At 42.2% G+C, this 20,851-nt stretch overlaps 2 protein-coding genes across 5 annotated transcripts in view; one reads left to right on the top strand and one right to left on the bottom strand.

Annotated features, from left to right (window-relative positions):
• LOC139392792 (pyridine nucleotide-disulphide oxidoreductase domain 1) overlaps positions 1-20,851 on the bottom strand; it is a 783,634-nt gene that overhangs the window by 434,326 nt on the left and 328,457 nt on the right. The window lies entirely within an intron of this gene.
• LOC139392998 (cadherin-related family member 5, related sequence) lies at positions 346-19,776 on the top strand. 4 transcript variants are annotated; one of them, XM_071141313.1, is made up of 16 exons: positions 370-473; positions 4,178-4,284; positions 4,494-4,705; positions 4,833-4,889; positions 5,013-5,105; positions 5,193-5,279; positions 5,524-5,634; positions 8,298-8,471; positions 8,701-8,791; positions 9,915-10,021; positions 10,212-10,412; positions 10,537-10,668; positions 12,063-12,141; positions 15,152-15,333; positions 18,346-18,628; positions 19,210-19,776. In XM_071141313.1, the coding sequence occupies exons 2-16, from the start codon at positions 4,218-4,220 to the stop codon at positions 19,335-19,337; spliced, it is 2,004 nt and encodes a 667-aa protein (XP_070997414.1). In that variant the 5' UTR covers positions 370-473; positions 4,178-4,217; the 3' UTR covers positions 19,338-19,776. The 4 variants fall into 4 exon arrangements, with proteins under 4 accessions (XP_070997413.1, XP_070997414.1, XP_070997412.1 ...); XM_071141311.1 differs by having other exon boundaries at positions 18,346-19,284; XM_071141310.1 differs by having other exon boundaries at positions 4,818-4,889; positions 18,346-19,284.

Here is a 20,851-nt window from a genome sequence, read left to right as displayed (position 1 = left end):
CCGGAGGACGCTAGTTCTATTGTGCACCGCCCTATGGGACAACAAATCACAGCCAGTTGTGATACAGCCTGGATTCGAACCAGGGTGTCTGTAGTGACGCCTCTAGCACTGAGATGCAGTGCCGCTGCGCCACTCGGGAGCCCCAAATGCCAGCTAAGCCCCGGTCTGTGCTCTACGCAGGAGCTCTTAATGCTCTCTCCCAACACATACACCTCCCTCTTTCTCTCCCTCTCTCTTTCTGCCACGCTCCCATGCTTGGGTAACACGGCTCAACCGGTGGTGGTAGGAGAAGCGGGACTGGAGTGTTTAGTGCTGTCGTCACTGCTCTTGATCGTTTGACCCTGGGAGAAAGTTCTGCCACAGGGGGAAATATGTGGCGGAAACCGGGGGGCTGGAACAGAGAGAATAGGCGAGGGATACCGCGAGCGTGAGAGCTGCGGCTCAGGCTTTGACCATTCAGCTACTGGACGACAGTGAGTATGATGTGAGCCTATATGTAAGTTAGTGCAAGTTAGTAAGTGTAGAAAAAAATGTGTGTGTGTGTGTGTACATGAATGTATGTATGTAAGAATGTGGGTGAAGTGCTAAGCCTTCTGACAAATTTCCATATCGTTGTGACATCACATCACCTTGAGTTACATGTGCATTAAAGGAGTCCGACCTCCATTGCCTCCTTACTAAGTGGTGATACTTACAAACAATACTTAGACTAGGGAACATAATATGAACTGAATGAATATCTGGTGTGCGTGACCAAAAATATAGTAATGGATTAACATTTTGTTATTGCTATGACTCAACCTGGGTATTCAATTGAGATTGTCCATCGATATGCTACGAATTGCAATTCGTATCATATGTTACAAATATGCAATGTTACCAATTCCAATTTGTTGTGGCTAACGCTAACGTTAGGTACAGTAGGAGGCTAACGTTAGCGAGGCTAGGGCTTAGGGGTTAAGGAAAGGGTTAGAGATATTGTTAAGCATAGGGTTTAAGGATAGCGTTAAGTGTAGGGAATGCTCGAAGCGAGGCCTGATGGCTCAGTAATTGCTTTGTTCAGTTATTATCAAAAGCACTTTAATGAGTTTAGTTAATTGTGATACGCGCAGGGCAAGCGAGGAGTTCAGATAACTTTTCCGAAAGAAACAAACTGGGCAACGCAGGCCTATTCAACTAGAACCTCAATTCCCAGCAACAGACAAAAGCAGGCCGGGTGAGGCTCATTATAGTGAACCAGACTGACCCAGTCACACACACACACACACACATACACATGGGAGACATATGGGTGACACAAACACAAAAGGGGGAAACACAAACACACACTTACGTCTGCATCTGCCAGGGGCAGGTGTGTCAAATCGGGCTGGATAGGATATGGAACTAGATTCAATATTTAATCCCCTGTTATCTGCCCGTGTGACAAAGACCTACTTCCTGTTGCGAAGGTATTTCAATCGAATTAAAGACGATATTAATCCAGAGACGACTGACTCCACTTCTAATAACCAGTAGGCACACACTGCATTATCCACAGCCTTACCAGCTGTTTAGTCAGTCTCTACTCTTTTTAATAGATGTTCTATTGTGCAAGACTAAAAATAACTGTTCTAAGAATGTTAAAATGTTGTTGTAGCTGAAAAAAAACTGTATACAAGCCACACTAAATTAGTGGTTTTGATTTGTTTTTCTAGGGGAGGGCCATGAACCCAATCAATATTATGCATGGAGTGAACAAAACATTAAAACCCTGCTCTTTCCATGACCTAGACTTACCAGGTGAATCAAAACTAATTGTATTATTTATTATACAGCAGTGAAATGCTTACTTACAAGCCCTTAACCAACAATGCAGTTTTAAGAAAATACCTTCAAAAAAAGTAAGAGATAAGAATAACAAATAATTAAAGAGGAGCAGTAAATAACAATAGTGGGGCTATATACAGGGGGTACCGGTACAGAGTCAATTTGCGCCACACGGTCAGGTCTCTGATCTCCTCCCTATAGGCTGTCTCATGGTTGTCGGTGATCAGGCCTACCACTGTTGTGTCATCAGCAAACTTAATGATGGTTTTGGAGTCGTGCCTGGGCGTGCAGTCATGAATGAACAGGGAGTACAGGAGGGGACTGAGCACGCACCCCTGAGGGTCCCCTGTGTTGAGATTCAGCGTTGCGGATGTGTTGTTACCTACCCTTACCACCTGGGGGCAGCCCGCCAGGAAGTCCAGGGTCCAGCTGCAGAGGGAGGTGTTTAGTCGCAGGGTCCTTAGCTTAGTGATGAGATTTGAGGGCACTATGGTGTTGAACGCTGAGCTCTGGTCAATGAATAGCATTCTCACATTGGTGTTCCTTTTGTCCAGGTTTGAAAGGGCAGTGTGGAGTGCAATAGAGATTGCATCATCTGTGGATCTTTTGGTGCGGTATGCAAATTAGAGTGGGTCTAGGGTTTCTGGGATAATGGTGTTGATGTGAGCCATGACCAGCTTTTCAAAGCATTTCATGGCTACAGTCGTGAGTGCTATGGGTCGGTAGTCATTTAGGCAGGATACCTTAGTGTTATTGGGCACAGGAACTATGGTGGTCTGCTTGAAACATGTTGGTATTACAGACTCAGACAGGGAGTGGTTGAAACCTAGGATCCCTTATTGATGTCACTTGCTAAATCCACTTCAAATCAGTGTAGATGAAGGGGAGGAGACAGGTTAAAGAATACTATTTATGCCTTGAGACAATTGAGTCATGGATTGTGTATGTGTGCCATTCGGAAGGGTCAATTGGCAAGACAAAAGATTTAAGTGCCTTTGAACAGGGTATGGTTGTAGGTGCCAGGCACACAGGTTTGTGTCAAGAACTGCAACGCTGCTGGGTTTTTCATGCTCAACAATTTCCCATGTGTATCAAGAACGTTCCACCACCCAAAGGACATCCAGCCAACTTAACTCTGGGAAGCAACTCAACATTTGGAAGGCGTTCTTAATATTTTGTCCAACATATCCATGGTGCCATCGTTATTCCATTTTGGCACAAGACAATTATATTTTAAGCGCATCAGATCAGCAGTTATAATCTTAAGTACTACGTCTGTAATAGTTATCTCATTCCTCAGAAGGTACTATTTGTACTAAACCAAACTATTTGTACTGAACACCAAGTAACCATGGTCTTCTTCCATGAAATTTCAACTGAAAAAGTGATAGGAAAAAAACCACAGGTGGCATCTAAAACACAGTCGTTTAAACAGTAAACAGCAAAATATATTAAAGTAAGATTCTATGACAGTAAAGTTGAGAGCAGTAAAGATGTGTGACCAATCCAGGTCCTGACTGCTGAGAGCATGAAGGAGCATGACAGACACTCAGTGGACAGTCATGGGCAGAACAATTCGAAGAATGGACCTAGCAACCAATGATTCGTCTGAGTGCCAGTCTGTTTATGCTCTCTTGTCAACTCCATATGGAAATGTCATGCCAAACATGTTTAGCATGGCAAGGAGTGGAATAGCTAAACAGACTGGTACCCAGGCTAACAATTGACTAGCACTGGCCCCGGGCTAATCAAACCACAGTCGTTTAATGTGATCAACAACATAAAACAAAACAAACATGAAAGGATTTACCGAAGGGAGTGGTTCATTACTCAACATTAGTCATAATGAATTACGGTAAATGACACAAATTGCCTTGTTTTGGTATAATACATAGGCCTAATAAACGTCAGAGAAAGGAAACTATATAGGATTTAAAAGTGAATTATATGAGGAGCCCAAAAAAGCTTTCAGGCACCGAGGGCACTTAGTGGACACTGAGGTGGGGTTTAACGGGAGAGGCTGCAGTGAAAGTCATGTTACCGGGCAGGTTACCGTAACTGCCTTGGCAGAATGCTGTTAGGAGTGACCAAAGAGGGACCAAATAGTTTGTAGCAGTGGTTCCCAACAAGGGGGAATCGGACCCCCGGGGGGACTTGGCCTATCCACAGGGGGTACTTGAGAAGACTCATGAGACCCTAGTCCTACTGGTAAAATGCACAACAGGGTACTTCAGGGGTACTCAGGGAAGACAAAAGTCAGTCGGTAGTACAGTAACTGAAACATCCTGTCTGCTAGATTAGAGTGACCAAAGAAGGACCAAATGTAACACTGCCATTTTGTGTTGATGCTGGTTTCTGTGGGTTGCAGTTGTGGCTGAGAGACTGGAGGCTCAGGAGGCCAGAGGAAGATGTTGAACCCATGGGGGCTGTTCCTCTGCCAGTTGGCAATAAACACGTCTTACCATGTCATAAAAGGTATGCCAGAGTTCAATCAAACTCTCACTGTGGGGAATAGCGGTCTCGCTTCTTCAGTCGCCTCAACATGGTTTTAATACTGAACCGCTTAAACCAAAACTGTAATGCTACTTATGGCTGAAACGCTAATGTACATAAGTCATTGAAATGTCATTGAAGTAATTGAATTGAAAGCCATTGACTCCAAATCTGTGTCTGGTGATTGACAGCCAGCCTCTGCCTGGGTGGGTCAGACATCTTTGCGACGGTGAGCGAGAACCGACCCGTAGGAGAGTTCATTGCGAACCTCAGCATCGTCGGGGACCCTACAGGAGTCAATAGCATCCGCTTGTGCCTCACCGGAGAGAACGCCAATTGGTTCTACCTAGAAGGGAGAACCATCAGGCTCAACTCATCGATTTTAAGAGTCCTGGATCGAGAGGTAATCACGCTGTTGCTGTCCTCCTGTTTTAAGTCTTATGCCAGAAAACCAGGTTTGATTGAATAGGACACATTCATATCTTTGACGGTTCATACTTAACCATAATGAATAGCTTTTTCTCTCCAAGCGCCAGGGATCTGTTTTGATGGCAGCATTAACATGTTATGAAGACGACATAATACAAGTAAGCCATCTCAACCAGGCCTACAGCATGTTTTTCACAACCTGGGAATTAGAATGTGAACTGCCTCAAAAGTTGAGGAAATGTCTAAACGGAAGTTCTGAACCTACTGTTTTCTTCCTCTAGAGTGAATACAGGGTCATGGTTGAGATCCTGAACGAAAACGATAACAAACCAAGGTTCCTTGAGAAGACTATACAACCGCGTTACATAAGTGAGGTAAAGATACATTACACTTTGATAATATAGATAATCTTGTGTTTCAGATGCATAATGACCGGTCTTCTGTATTTCATCAATCCTCAGCTCACTGCGGTCAACTCTGTCGTCTTCACTGTCAAGGCCATTGATGCTGATGGAGACACCATCACCTACATCATCGACAGTGCCTCGGTATGGTACCATGAGTTTGAGCTCACCACAGTGCTGAATCCTGTTGTCATGTTCCTGTTCATTTCAAACAATGACCCAATATATCCACTTATAGCGTCAACCCAACATCTACTCAAATTAATTATATTTTAAAATGCTCCTATATCTCCTAACCTTGCTGATTACACCTCTGTGTCAATCGCTCAGTAGGCCATCTGTGCACTAATTTAATGAACATTCATTTCCATGTTCTCTCTCATCCCAGCCTGATGCCAGCTACTTCAGGATAGACCTGCCCAACAGTGGTAAAGTAATCCTGGACAAGCCATTGGACTATGAGACCAAAACCAAGCTGCAGCTAGTCATCTACGCTGTGGTAAGACCCGCTACTTATCAGACCTGGATTCAAATAGTATTTGTTTTCTTTCAAATACTTTGAGCGTTTTGATTGAGCCTGTCTTGAGGTCCCAGATGGACGGGGTTCTACTTCTGGAACTATTTCAATGGGCTCATTGAGTCAAACACGCTCAATCAAGCACAGCTGACGTATTTGAAAGAAAACACATACCATTTGAACCCATGTCTGCCACTAATCCCCTTTTTCATTAATCAACCAGAACACATTGAGGCCAGAGGCCAATAATTACGAAAGCCAGAGGCTATTACTGTGCCCTGCCCTGCCTAGTCATATAATATAATTATAATCTGAAGATATGTCATCTATTACTATGCCACTGCCTGACTAGCCGTGCAATAGCATTATAATCTACTCAACTATTTATGAGTAAAGCCATCGTCAAACATTTTGTGCCGAGAAACAGATCATAAATAGTTACAATGCATCTTGCAGGCAGCATCATTCTCTAACCTAAAATCTCAAATGCTGAGGAAGGACGTGGCTGGGCTGAATACCGGTCTCCCGGCCAAAATCCACATGAATTTCCAGTGAACTCGTGTGATCAAATGTGATTTAATGTGATTTAATGTGAAGTTAATATGACAACGTGTGAAGCAACATGACATAAAACTGTGTGACAACATGTGAGCACATGGAAGAACATGATCTCATGTGAAATTAATGTGAAATAAATGTGACAACATGGAGTTGAAACATTTCTACATGCAATACCATGACACTACACATGTGTGCATATAACATTTCAGCACATATGAAAACCCAGGTGTGAAATGTAATTTAGAACATTTTACTTTGAAAGACATAATTTACATTAATTACATTTAAGCAGTCATGGTCCCCTGCATGTTTTGTGTAGTTCCCAGTTTGTTGCAGGGACATCCCCAACAACGTTTTTAGAACGTTGTGTAATGGTCCTGTAAGGTTTTTGTCTAGTTGCGGTGAAAATACAGTAAATCTACAACTAGTTACGGTATTTTATCAGCTATATCCATGTGTTAAGTATGCTGATGACTTAGGACTCAACCTCACTTGACTTTGAACTCACAACCTCTTGGTTGCTAGCTACCTGAAGTTCCCACTGTGCCACCAGGTCTGTGGATATAATGGAGGCTGGCAAGAATACATTTCTGCAATTTGCTGTACATACACTGCTGCCATCTAGTGGCCAAAATAAGTTGCACCTGTGCTGTAATAATACATTATGGCTGTTCTCTTGCATTTCAAAGACGGTAAAAAAAAAATACAAAAAAACATTTTTTTCTCTTTGCATTATCTTTTACCAGATCTAATGTGTTATATTATCCTACATTATGTTCACATTTCCACAAACTTCAAAGTGTTTTCTTTCAAAAGGTATCAATAATATGCATATCCTTACTTCAGGTCCTGAGCTACAGGCAGTTAGATTTGGGTATGTCATTTTTTGTGAAAATTGCAAAAAAGGGCCAGATCCTGAAGAGGTTTTAACAGCGCAGCTCTTGATTGTCACAAGTTCGTACAAAGATTGACATTTCACATGTGAAAATGTGTTTTAGAAACACTTCAGTTATTCTGACTATTCTCACATCTTTGATTTCATTTCCTTATTCCAGCAATTTGAGGGTCTTCTGTATAGTTGTCCAATGTTGGTGGGGTATATTATTCTGTTTTTATGTTACTCCCGAATCACTAAGATAAATATAATCGCTTTTCTTGACTGTATTTTTAACAAGGTTGGAATTTAATTTGAAGTCCAAAGTGTAGCAATTCGGTCTACATCGGTTACTGACACAGATATTGTGACGTAGCAGGAAGAATGCTGTGAACCAAGGGTTTGTGAGTAAAAATCCCAGGGAAGGACATGTTGAATGATAATTACTGTATAAATAAACATCCACAATGTAGCAATGTTTGTCAAAGTGTGTCAAATATGTCAATTGAAAACACCATGTTAAAAGTGCTGTGTGTAACATGACTCTGTTATAATAAATATTCTGAGAATCAAACTAAGGGGTAGGCAAAGGGCAGGTCGAGGGCAGGCAGAGGTTCATAATCCAAGGCAGATTCAATCGGGGACAGAACGGCAGGCAGGCTCAGGGTCAGGACAGGCAGAACCGGGAAGACCTATAAAATAAAAACTTGAGAACGGGAGAAATGTGCAACACGCTGATAAGACCTGACAAAACAAGACAAACTGGCAACAGATAAACAGAAAACAGGTGTAAATACACAGGGGATAATGGGGGAAAAAATAGAAGACACCTGGTGGGGGTTGGAGACAAGCACAAGACAGGTGAACAGATCAGGCTGTGACAGTGTGTGTATCATAATGACTCATTATTGTTTGCAGGGCATCGTCACCTGTGAAATCCCATGTGAACATATTTATCCACATGTGAAAGGTTATGTGATTGCGTGAAAATCCACATGAGAAACTTGATGTGAAATGTCAACACCTGTGAAGTGGTCCAAAAAACACATGGTTTCACATGTGCAAGACATGTAAAATGTAAAATTGTGATTTTCACTTAAAATCATGTTTTTCCAGTAAGGGTTTGCTCTCAGTCTTGCTAGGTTGAAGAGTTCTCCATTATATTGGGTATCATTACTGAAGCTTAGATAAAATACATTTCTTTCTCAAGGAAACCAACACCAAGGAGTGGTACAACACTTCCGCCTCACTGATTGTGAACGTGGAGGACGGGGACGACCATTACCCTCAGTTCCTACCGTGCACACCCATCTCCCAGGACCACAACCACACGGTTGTCTGCACCAACCCCATCTACGTGGTCAACATCACAGAAAAGGACCAGGTGATGACTACTGCTTAGTACACTCATTGTAGAATTCAAATGATATGGATTTGCATATTGCATGCAATATTGATTATTTTTTTCATTAAACCTTAATATATTAACCAGGAAAGACACTTGAAGTTAGAAATCTCTTTTGCGAGGGCGAACTGGCAGGAGTCAAGATCTAACAATTGATTGATTGAACAATCCATGTGGATTCTAAGATGCAGTAATTCTCTGGTTTCAGGACATGTTACTGAATTTCTCTCCTGGTCCAATTCATGCCGAAGACGGAGACAGAAGCCTTGATACGCCTTTGCTCTACTCCATTCTCTCAGGTGTGGGCCTACCTAATAGTGTCTGCTTAATCCATTGCCAATAGGCAATTTCAAGGCCTATTGAGAGGCCAGTAGACTGCTCTAATATTTCTATTTGAAAGGATTGCATTGCAGCCTTACACTTGACAGAGGTACACCTTAGCCAAATACATTTAAACATTCCCAGTGGGTCAGAAGTTTACATACCCTCAATTAGTATTTGTTAGCATTGCCTTTAAATGGTTTAACTTCGGTCTAACATTTCGGGTAGCCTTCCACAAGCTTCCCACAATAAGTTGGGCGAATTTTGGTCCATTCCTCCTGACAGAGCAGGTGTAACTGAGTCAGGTTTGTAGGCCTCCTCGCTCACACACGCTTTTTCAGTTCTGCCCACTCATTTTCTATAGGATTGAGGTCAGGGCTTTGTGATGGCCACTCCAATACCTTGACTTTGTTGTCCTCAAGCCATTTTGCCACAACTTTGGAAGTATGCTTGGGGTCATTGTCCATTTGGAAGACCCATTTGCGACCAAGCTTTAACTTCCTGACTGATGTCTTGAGATGTTTCTTCAATATATAACCCCTGTGCATCACAGTTGGGATGGTGTTCTTCGGCTTGCAAGCCTCACCCTTTTTCCTCCAAACACAACAATGGTCATTATAATGGCTGCATGGTCTTCGCTGATTTCTTTTGATTTTCCCATGATGTCAAGCAAAGAGGCAATGAGTTTGAAGGTAGGCCTTGAAATACATTCACAGGTACACCTCCAATTGACTCAAATTATGTCAATTAGCCTATCAGAAGCTTCTAAAGCCATGACATTTTCTGGAATTTTCCAAGCTGTTTAAATGCACAGTCAGCTTAGTGTATGTAAACTTCTGACCCACTGGAATTGTGATACAGTGAATTATAAAGTGAAATAATCTGCCTGTGAACAAATTGTTGGAAGAATTCTTGTGTCATGCACAAAGTAGATGTCCTAACCGACTTGCCAAAACTATAGTTTGCTAACAAAAAAATTGTGGATGGTTGAAAAATGAGTTTAATGACTCCTACCTAAGTGTATGTAAACGTCCGACTTCAACTGTATATGGTCATTCTGTGTGGCATCCCGTGTATTTACCTGTAACACATGTGCCTCAGGTGCTGACAAAAACAGGTTTCAGATTGACAACCAAACAGCAGAGATCACAATGACAAAACGGGTGGAAAACAGACATATGACACCTATATTCCGACTGCGCATCATGGTAAGAAAATCTTGATTGAAACAATGATAAAAGCACTAGCATTAGTAGCATGCCTTATCAAAAAGCCACAAAAGACAAAGTTAAGTCCAATACTAAGAGCCTTTTAAAATCTAATTTGTTAACCGAATAGATCTGAAAAAGGATCTCCCTGGACTGTTTGACATTGAAAACACCATCAAATCATCTACAGGCATCTCAGCTGAATGACCCAAAGAAGTACAGTGTGGCGACAGCGCTGGTCCGGGTGCTAGCAGAGAACCGGTTCCCTCCCCTCTTTAACAGAACCACGTACAAGGGCTTCATCATCGAGAGCTCCAGCCCTGCCACCCTAGTCTCCACCTATGGGAACGAGGTGCTTTTCATCCAAGCCATAGACCAGGACTTTGTAGATGTAAGCGATGGGATAATGTGTGTGTCTGACTAAATTTAGTTTGTTTAAAGGGATAATAAACAAACGTTTTTTTCCATCCCATCTTGGTACATCCTGTCTTGCTTCACCTTCCCTCCATTTGCAGGGGGTGAATCCAAAAATGCATTATTCTCTCCAGCCCACACGAGCCACCACTGGACTGTACCACATCACAGAGGAAGGGGTTATCATCGCTAAGACCGACCGCCTACGATCCTTCGACAGGCTCATCCTAGAGGTAAGGTCATAATCAGACAAATATACACTGAACAAAAATATAAAAGCGCAACATGAAACAATTTCAAAGTTTATTAAGTTACAATTCATATGATGAAATCAGTCAATTGAAATAAATACAGTAGGGCCTAATCTATTGATTTCACATGACTGGGAATACAGCTATGCATCTGTTGGCCACAGATACCTTTAAAAAAAAAAGATAGGGGCATGGATCAGAAAACCAGTCAGTATCTGGTGTTACCACCATTTGCCTCATGCAGTGTGACACATCTCCTTTGCATAAAGTTGATCTGGCTGTTGATTGGGGCCTGTGGAATGTTGTCCCACTCTTCAATGGCTGTGCCGAAGTTGCTGGATATTGGCAGGAATTGGAACACTGTCGTACACGTGGATCCAGAGCATTCCAAACATGCTCAACGAGTGACATGTCTGAGTTTGCAGGCCACGGACGAACTGGGAAATGTTCAGCTTCCAGGAATTGTGTACAGATCCTTACAACATGTGGCCGTGCATTAACACACTGAAACATGAGGTGATAGCGGCGGATGAATGGCACGACAATGGGCCTCAGGATTTCGTCATGATCTCTTTGCATTCAAATTGCCACCAATAAAATTAAATTGTGTTCGTTGTCCATAGTTTATGCCTTCCCATACCATAACCCAACCACCACCATAGGGCACTCTGTTCACAACGGTGACATCAGCATACCACTCACCTACACAACACCATACACAAATTCTCTAATAACGAGGACGGAGAGGGGTTCAAGAAATTAACATTCAATTATCTGTCAAAAGCTTTGGTGGACTTCCCTGCAGTCAGCATGCCAATTGCACACTCCCTCAAAACATCGGTGGCATTGTGTTACAAAACTGCACATTTTAGAGTGGCCTTTTATTGCCCTGCACAAAGTGCACCTGTGTATTAATTGTGCTGTTTAATCAGCTTCTTGATATGCCAGACCTGTCCTGTGGATGGCAAAGGAGAAATGCTCACTAAGAGGGATATAAACAGATTAAGTGGTCCAGTAGTAATACAACTGTAGGTAACTCACATTAAAATTAGCTTCACTTAGGGTTAGAAATACACAGAATCCTTTTTTGGGGCTCCGAATCTACACTGTCCTATCAAGCTAAAAGGCAGTAACTGCTCATAGCGTGGAACTGAGAAATATTGCTTTTATTTACCTTGGTTTCACAGTAACTCAATGTCATTTTCGCTACATTAAATACATGCTTAATCATGTGGACAAGTATCCTGCCTGTATGGTGTTGTGTTTTGGAGAAAATGGGGGTCATGTTAGCAGTAACTGCATAAACTCATTTTAGACCAAATGAGCAGTTTGGTAGGGCAGTACAGTTCTCTGTAATATCATTATTTATCCTATAGGTGGTTGCTATGGATGAGGAATCAGGTGAAGTTGCTAAAGCCTCAGTCGACATAGAGCTGCTACAAAGAAGCCAGCCAAGTAAGTACTGAGCATTACTGATGCATTGGGGGGGGGGGGGGGTAGGAGACAGGAAACCCACGTACAAAGAGAGATCACACACACACACACACAGTATCAGCGCTTTGACGGGTAGTGAAAGTCAAAATGACAGTACTGTGCACACACACACACACAACATAGTGTTAGAGGCTGCGTCTTTCGAATCCGGTATCAGGAAGAATAAAATTCAGAATCTGTCGTTAATTATCTTTAATTAAATTCAAGCAATAAATGGTAAATGCAATTTTTGTATATAGGGGCTCTCTGTCCCTCGCAGGGCAAGCAGAGAACTGACAGGATGTACGTAAACAGCTGTTCTTATACTGTGATAGTTCCAACCCGTCTGTTGGCCTATGTCTATCACAGTAGAGGCTGAGCGTGGTTTTAGACTTGCTCAGCCTATCGCAGGCGCTCACACTAGTCTTAGCCTCTTGGCGCTTCTTGGAGTTCACCCTCTGTCGATCTATAGATTCTCACTGTTCTGGTATCACACCCTAGTTGTAACAGTTGCTCAGTTCCTGCTATTGTGTTGTTCAGTATTTTTCCATCTCAGTTAAACCTCGTGATGACCACCCCTCCCTGTACCTGATTAACCACAACTTTGTAACATGCAGCAAGTCACACCATGTGCTCAATATTGTCACACACACAGACAGGCAAGGCAAATGTAGCAAACAGTACACCGCTTTGCAACATGCAAGTCACACCATGTTACTCAGTTCTTGTCACACACACACACACACAGATAAAGACAAAGCAGCTGTTGTTCAAACAATTCAATCTTAAGTAATATGGTAGAGGGTTTAAAATGCATGAATCCTAAATCCTTACAATAGGGAGCAGAACAACACTGGTTAATCCACTATGCTCTCTGAAAGTCAACAAAGAACAATTCCATTTTCTTACAGTGTAGCCTATAGATGCAGGAAAGAAAGTGAACTCGACCAAAACAATGGAAATGCCATTGGGGGAAAAGATTCAGAATCTCCTTATTGCCCCCCCCCCCCCCCCCCCCCATCAAAATAGCCTACATTTAGGCTATGGCATTTCACCCTATTTTGGGGTAAAATCAGAGTGTAATGCTTGTATGGATGTCAACCCCAATACATGTTCATATCATTGTCACCAACCAACTGCATTACACTTAAACACAGCTTCAAGTAGCACCACCAATTTCTATATGGCTAACGTTAGCTATGTTACAAACAGCAGTTAACAGAACTCTTATCTAACCCTTAAATTGACTATTTCTAAATATTATGCAGCGAAAACAGCCATACTGTATCTACATCGGGTTTTAGTAACCACATTGTGGGCCTATTAGAAAACAAAAATCATGATGGATTTGACAATACATCCACTTTGTCAAATCAGATTCTTGGAATGTGCGCAAATGACGGGCGTACTTGTTCTTTCCCCCCGTCTGATTTCTTTAAAGCGTCCGAAATGACTGACACCCTTGATGTGTCAAAGATGAGCAAAAATGACTGACACCCTTGATGTGTCAAAGATGAGCAAAAATGACTGACACCCTTGATGTGTCAAAGATGAGCAGAAATGACTGTATAAAATCTATAATTGAAAAATGGAGCTACAGCATATTGCATGCTCCCAACTTTTTGTAAAAATGATTTGATAGTGTAACGACCCTGGGTTTATAAGCACTAGCGCGCTGGACCTCGGGCTCGAAGGTCGAGGGTTCGAGACATGCTCCCTGCCGTTTCATTACAATACTAATAAAATTGCTCAGAGAATATATATTTTGTTTAATATATAGAATATATATTCTAAGTAATAGAATATATATTTTTTAAGGTAGGGGTCAAAATTATTGACACCCTGTTTTCAATACCTTACCTTGTGAGGATAACGGAACTGAGCCTTTTACTAAAATGTTTTATGAGTTGGAGAACACATTGGGAGGGATCTTAGACCATTTCTCCATACAGAATCATTCCAGATCCTTTATATTCTTGGTATGCGCTTATGGACAGGTTTGGACAGGTTTCCAATGTGCTTTTAAGTCCCGAGACTAAGATGGCTATCACAAAATGTTGATTTTGTGGCCGATAAACTATTTCTTTGTGGATTTTAATGTGTGTGTAACAGTATAGACTTTACGTCCATCCCTCGCCCCGACCTGGGTGCGAACCAGGGACACTCTGCACACATCAACAGTCACCCTCGAAGCATCATTACCCATCGCTCCACTACTTCAAGGTCTCAGAGCAAGTGGCGTCACCAATTGAAACGCCACTAGTGCGCACCACCGCTAACTAGCTAGCCATTTCACATCGGCTACACTCACCCCCCTTTTGACCTCCTCCTCTTTCCGCAGCAACCAGTCATCCGGGTCACGGCACCAATGTAACAGTATAGACTTTACGTCCGTCCCCTCGCCCCGACCTGGGCGTGAACCAGGGACGCTCTGCACACGTCAACAATCACCCTCGAAGCATCGTTACCCATCGCTCCACAAAAGCCGCGGCTCAAGGTCTCAGAGCAAGTGACGTCACCGATTGAAACGCCACTAACACGCACCACCGCTAACTAGCTAACCATTTCACATCGGCTACATGTGGTTGAAGTTATTGTCTTGCTGGAAGATCCACTTAGGTTTCTCTCAGTTCACCCCCCTCTCTCCCCTTCCATACACTGTCAATCATGCTACTCCTGACAACATGGACACGCCCCTCTCTCCCCCCTTCTATGCACTGTCAATCACGCTACTCCTGACAACATGGACACAATGTGATGAGTTAAACCAGGCAACTGGCTGCTCGAACTTCCCAGAATGTATTTTCTCCCCATTCAAAGAACTGTAGACAGAGACTGCTTACAGTCTTCAACTGGGCTTCAGGCACAACGTCTGGATGAATGAGTAAGACTCTGCAGGGCTATGAGCATGAGCCATTGCAAAGTGAAAATGGACCAGTTGTGTGAGCTGCTGGACTTCATACGCTAACCCGTCTCTCCTATCCCTCCATAGTCCCTTGGACACCTTTCAGAGACATGGATGTGAGGATAGCTGGCGGTATCATGGGTGGGATGCTGCTGCTGTTAGTGACCACCCTGTTCCTGCTGATCCGATGGGCCAAGAGGAGGAGGAGGAGACAGAGACAAACACCGTCCGGGCGAGGGGCTGTCGCCCTGGGGAAACACCTCAAAGTGGTAAGGGCTGCTCCATGCACACATAACACACACACTACTGTATACACACACACACAGGGGCAACTAAAGCACGCACACAAGTGAAAAATATATATTGAATGACCATTTACTGGCCAGTGGCGACTGAATGAATGAATGAATGAATTATAAGGAATGGCAAGGATACATACAGTATGCATGCAAAAACATGTAAACCTACTGACTATTACAATCAAACACAATCAAGCAACTAAGGATAGTATGCTTATACAGGCCTAATCTAAGCTAAATGTGTTTCCATCCAACCTTTTTATGCAAGTAAAGTACATGTCAGATAAGAAATGTCACGACAGGCCTGAAGTAAACAGAAAATGTGTTTCCAAACTTTCCAATTTTCGACAAAACAAAATACGCTAGATAAAGTGGGATTTTGTTGTGTCAGTAAAATTAATTATGCGAGAAATGGCGGTGGAAACGCCTTTCAGCGCAAATATTGATATAATGACCATCATATTCAAGTAAACTTGGAGTCACGCGATCCTCCCACCACGACTCGGGGGTTTATTAGGCTACTGATGAAATAAATGATGATGAACTTCACAGGGTGGTGAAAGTGCATGGTGATCTTGATGCTCCTTTCCAATAAATATCAAGGGTCTGATTCTGGTGACATGATGATCGATGCTTGACTGCCATTTGACAAATAAAAACATCCATAATAATCTCATCATGTAGACCAGCCTACCCGCACTGTATCTGCGAGCTGTTTGCTAGAGTGCACGTGCAAATACCGTAGTAGGCACATTTGCAATTTAACGCAACCGTTTTAGTGACAAAATTAGATCGGATTTTTATCCGCAAAAAGTCAATTTGGTGGAAACAACACTGGTGGGGAAAATTCACATATTTTCTTTATGCGGGTTTTAGAATATTCGTAAGAAAATCTGTCGCCAATTGGATGGAAACCTACCTACTATCTAATCTAAATTACAGAGTAATCTAAGGCAAAAATCAATTGAGACTAATATATATGTATATATATTAAACATGTTTGTAACGCCATATCAACCACAACCTTTGAGCTCTGACTCCTAAACCAGTGGTCCGCACTACAAGTTAAAACAACATATCAGACCGTATTTCCTTCCTTCCTTCCTCCCCTCCTCTCCTCACTCTCTCCCTCTACGCCCCTGACGTCTCTTTTCACTAATGTTGTTTATGTGGAGTTTAAGGTGGTTCCAGATGGTGAGTTTTTATGCATGCATTGCTTTGACGTACGCACTAGAGTGATGTGGTTGTGACAGTGAGATGGTGTAATGTTAGATGCGTACATGTGATGCACTTCCATTGCATAATTATGCAAATGAAAGTATGGCACCTGTGGTTGTACCGTGATGTTGCGGTTCTGCTTTGTTTTTTTGTATGTAAATGTTACACATTGGTGATATGTAAAAGTAACACATGTAACATAATAGTTACATGTACAGCTCCAAAAGTATTGGGACAGTGACATTTTTGTTGTTTTGGCTCTGTACTCCAGCACTTTGGATTTCAAATGACATTAGGAGGTTAAATTGTAGACTGTCAGCTTTCATTTTGCACCATTTTAAGGGACCAAACTATTGGGACAAATTCACTTATGAGTTTTAAAGTGAAGTGGTCCCATATTCATAGGACACAATGATTACAGAACTAGCACAGACGGTACAGTTCCTCAGAGTTGTGTTTTAGAATTGTTTTTTGTGTGCCCAATAGTCACTTTTATTGTAAATGATAAATTAATGTTTCTAAACATTAAATGTGGATGCTACCATGATTATTATGGATTATCCTGAATTAATCGTGAATAATGATGGGTGAGAAAGTTAAGACGCACAAATATCATACCCCCAAGACATGCTAATACAATAACAGGGGAGGTTAGCATTTTTTTGGTGGGTGTGATATTTATGCCTCTGTACCTTGCTCACTCATCATTACTCATGATTCAGTCAGGATTATCCGTAATCATGGTAGCACAGAGCCAAAACAATAGAAACTATCACTGTCCAAATACTTTTGGAGCCCACTGTATGTAATAGTATTGCATATGTAATTATTTTGAGTTTGGTGATGAGGTGAAATACTGACCTGCTTATGTTTTGCATCGTAGACTGAAGACGATTTATGGTCAGTACCCAACCCCGTGTGTAAGGGGAATATCATAGATTCCGTCATAGAATAGATCTAGTATCTATCTCTATGGATTTAGTATGCTAATGTGTTGTGCTTTGAATATTTTGAAAACGGAGTGGCTGCGTGACCAGATTCTCTGACCAACCGTACCTTCTGCGTATGTGCTAGTTCGGCTGGCCAGAGGTGAAACGGGCTACTCTGGCGAATGTCAATGATGTGTGGTCTATCATATCCTTTGGTGTTGCATGATGATTGAAAGACGAAATAACGGTTGTATGTTATTTAAGGTTCAAATTCAGTTTTCCCCCAATGCAATGTGTAGACAGGGATAGGCTACATTATTTTGACATGTAGACTAAATGCATTTGGTTTCACACCACATTTAGTATAAGGATATTGCAAAAAAAGTACTGTTTGCGCACTGCTCATGTTTGTGCTACTGCGTTATCTATAGATACACGTCAATCATGTCGTCTTAAATTAGCCTACAAAATATATACGCTGCTTTTATTTCAGCTGTTCAGAAATGTGTGCGTAAAGTAACACATGGATAGAATGTTGTTTAACTGTGGGGAAGAGGCATCCTGGGGGATGATGGTGTATGGGTGTGGAGGGGTGGTTTGATCTGGTCGCGCAGCCTCTGCTTTTCAGACATTGTCAAACACTGTCAAAATGTGCTGAATTTGAAACACTGCTTGTCCATAATTGTCCAATGTACTTCTGAAATTCTGAACAACACCAATGAGAATTTTGAACAGACAAGGACAACACTGCATCAGTTGGAACGTAACAAGTCACAAAACAACCATTTCAACTCAAAGCAACCCTCTAATTGCCCCTTCTTTCCGTGATTGACAGGTGAACTCGGGCCGGCCCATGATCCCCTTGGTCGAGGAGGTCTCCTACCAGAACGAAGGGTTCAGCATAGACTACGAGGCCTCGGGAGGTTCCGGAAGCCTCTTTGGGAGACATGGGGTCTACACCAGGAAACAGTCGCTGATCCCTCCGCCGCCACGCTGCCACAGCAGCCATCCAGACTGCGGCTCCGGTACCGTAACAGGCGACATGCTGCCTATACTGGCGGCGCCAGAGCCCCTGGTTAAGGACCTCACTGCCGCCCTCATCTCCAACAGCAGGAAAGGTGACAACACCATCAGCACAGGGGCTGTGACAAAAGACGAGAAGGAGAGGAATAAGCAGAGGGATATGGAGAAAGAGGAGGAGAGGAATAAGCAGAGGGATATGGAGAAAGAGGAGGAGAGGAATAAGCAGAGGGATATGGAGAAAGAGGAGGAGAGGGATAAGCAGAGGGATATGGAGAAAGAGGAGGAGAGGAAAAAGCAGAGGGATATGGAGAAAGAGGAGGAGAGGAATAAGCAGAGGGATATGGAGAAAGAGGAGGAGAGGGATAAGCAGAGGGATATGGAGAAAGAGGAGGAGAGGGAATGGGAAAAGCAGTGGGAGCGCGCTGTTGGCACAAAAGAGAAGAGAAATTCTGAGGGTGAAAGGACAGATAAATCGAGAGATGTTTTGGGTGCTTCTAGTGAGACCGCAGACGTAAGCGAGGCCTCTGAGGACCAAACAAACACAGAAAAGCCTCAGAGCCACAGGATGAAAACACACCACATCAGAGAACCCAAAGACGGGCACAAAAGCTCTTCTGAAGAGTAGTCGGAGGCAGAAAAATCAATATTAGGCTATACACTCTGATGTGTCTTTCAGACGATTATGACACAGCCTCGGAGGATGACCAGGTCCCGTTACTCCAGTATCAGGACGTCGAGGGGGGAAATGCAGCGCAAGTGCTCAGCGAAACAAACCAGCGATCAAGCAAACAGATGACCGAGTAACCCACATATGAACCATTCAGACTCACACTTTGGGCTTCAGACTCACATTGAAGATACAAAATAACTCTAACCATTTATTTAAAAAAAATAAAAAGGACATTATGGAGCCAAACAAACTCTATACACAGACAAATGTATATAAATGTTTTTTTCTCTCTCCAATTCCATATGATTATGTTGGTGTCACACTCTGACACTTTGAGTTGTTTGTTTCGTCAGGGTGTGATATGAGTGAGCATTCTATGTTGCATGTCTAGTTAGTCTGTTTCTATGTGTTTTGGCCTGATATGGTTCTCAATCAGTGGCAGGTGTTTGTCGTTGTCTCTGATGCATGTTTGCACACAGTATTAATAGCGGGCACGGTCGTCTTATTATTTTGTTCGTTTGTTTAGTATTCGTCGTGTTCTTTCATCTACATTAAAATAATGTATTCACACCACGCTGCGCGTTGTGTCTCCTCACTACGACGACCGTGACAGTTGGGCCTAAATGAGCTCCACCACTTTTCAGGTCTTGATTGAGTAAATGAACGTATGTAAATCTGAGAACAAAAACATGTTTTCTGAAAAACTGTGTGGGACCAGCCTTAATGCGAATGAAGCCATTCTGTATTGCTTTAATTTGCAGTGTTGAAGGACTAGTACTTCAGTAATTAAAGTCAACATTTAAGCACACGCAATGTAACTACAGTGCTGGGGAAGCAACTCTGAAAATATAGTTTACCCAAGCCATCAATTACTTCACATTGGATGAAGTTAAGCTACAATAAGGAAAAATATAGTTACTTAGCTAAAGTGAATTTGAAAAAATAGTTCACTACATCCAAACTACTTAGTTAAAAATGATGTCTAAATCTGAAAGGTCACAGACTCCATATTGCAAGAACAGATCACTCTGGAGTCAGATGTTAAACAATGTGTAGTGAGAATTAGGCACACAAAATGTGTTTCGAGTGAGAATTAGACAGGTCTGATGCCAAAAAAATAAAGAATTCTCGCCTCCACCTATATTTTATTTTCTTACTGCAACAAAGTAGTGCGTAGTTCCAGTAGTTAGCTACACTGCTTCACGGCAAAAAAGGTCATTCATTACTGAAAACACTACCAAGATTAAAATGTTGTTCAACTACCACCAAGGTACTGGAACATGTCATTAAATTAATAGTTAAACTACATGTAGTTCACTATTCCCCAACACTGTGTAACTATGGTGTACAGTGATTATGTGGCATCACTAGTGTTTGCTATTGAGTGTAAACTGAAGTTTCATTCTGTAGAGGGCCACACAAGACATTAGTGTTGTTTCTAAAAACAATGGTTCAACCCCACTTGAATGATGTGTCAACACATTTTGTGATTTCAGTAACTGTTTCAAAATTGTGTTCTCGTGAATAACCAGAAGGAATGGGTGTATTCTATGTGCAGCTATGATATAATGATATTGGCTGTCTATATAATTATGACATTTGTATTAATGTATAATTGTAGCCAAATATCACTTGCTAAAAAACTACA

Source organism: Oncorhynchus clarkii, chromosome 33, assembly GCF_045791955.1.
Source record: "Oncorhynchus clarkii lewisi isolate Uvic-CL-2024 chromosome 33, UVic_Ocla_1.0, whole genome shotgun sequence".
Classification (NCBI taxonomy): Eukaryota; Metazoa; Chordata; class Actinopteri; order Salmoniformes; family Salmonidae; genus Oncorhynchus; species Oncorhynchus clarkii.
Note: the sequence above shows the minus strand (reverse complement) of the source record. Positions and strands in the feature narration are given on the sequence as shown.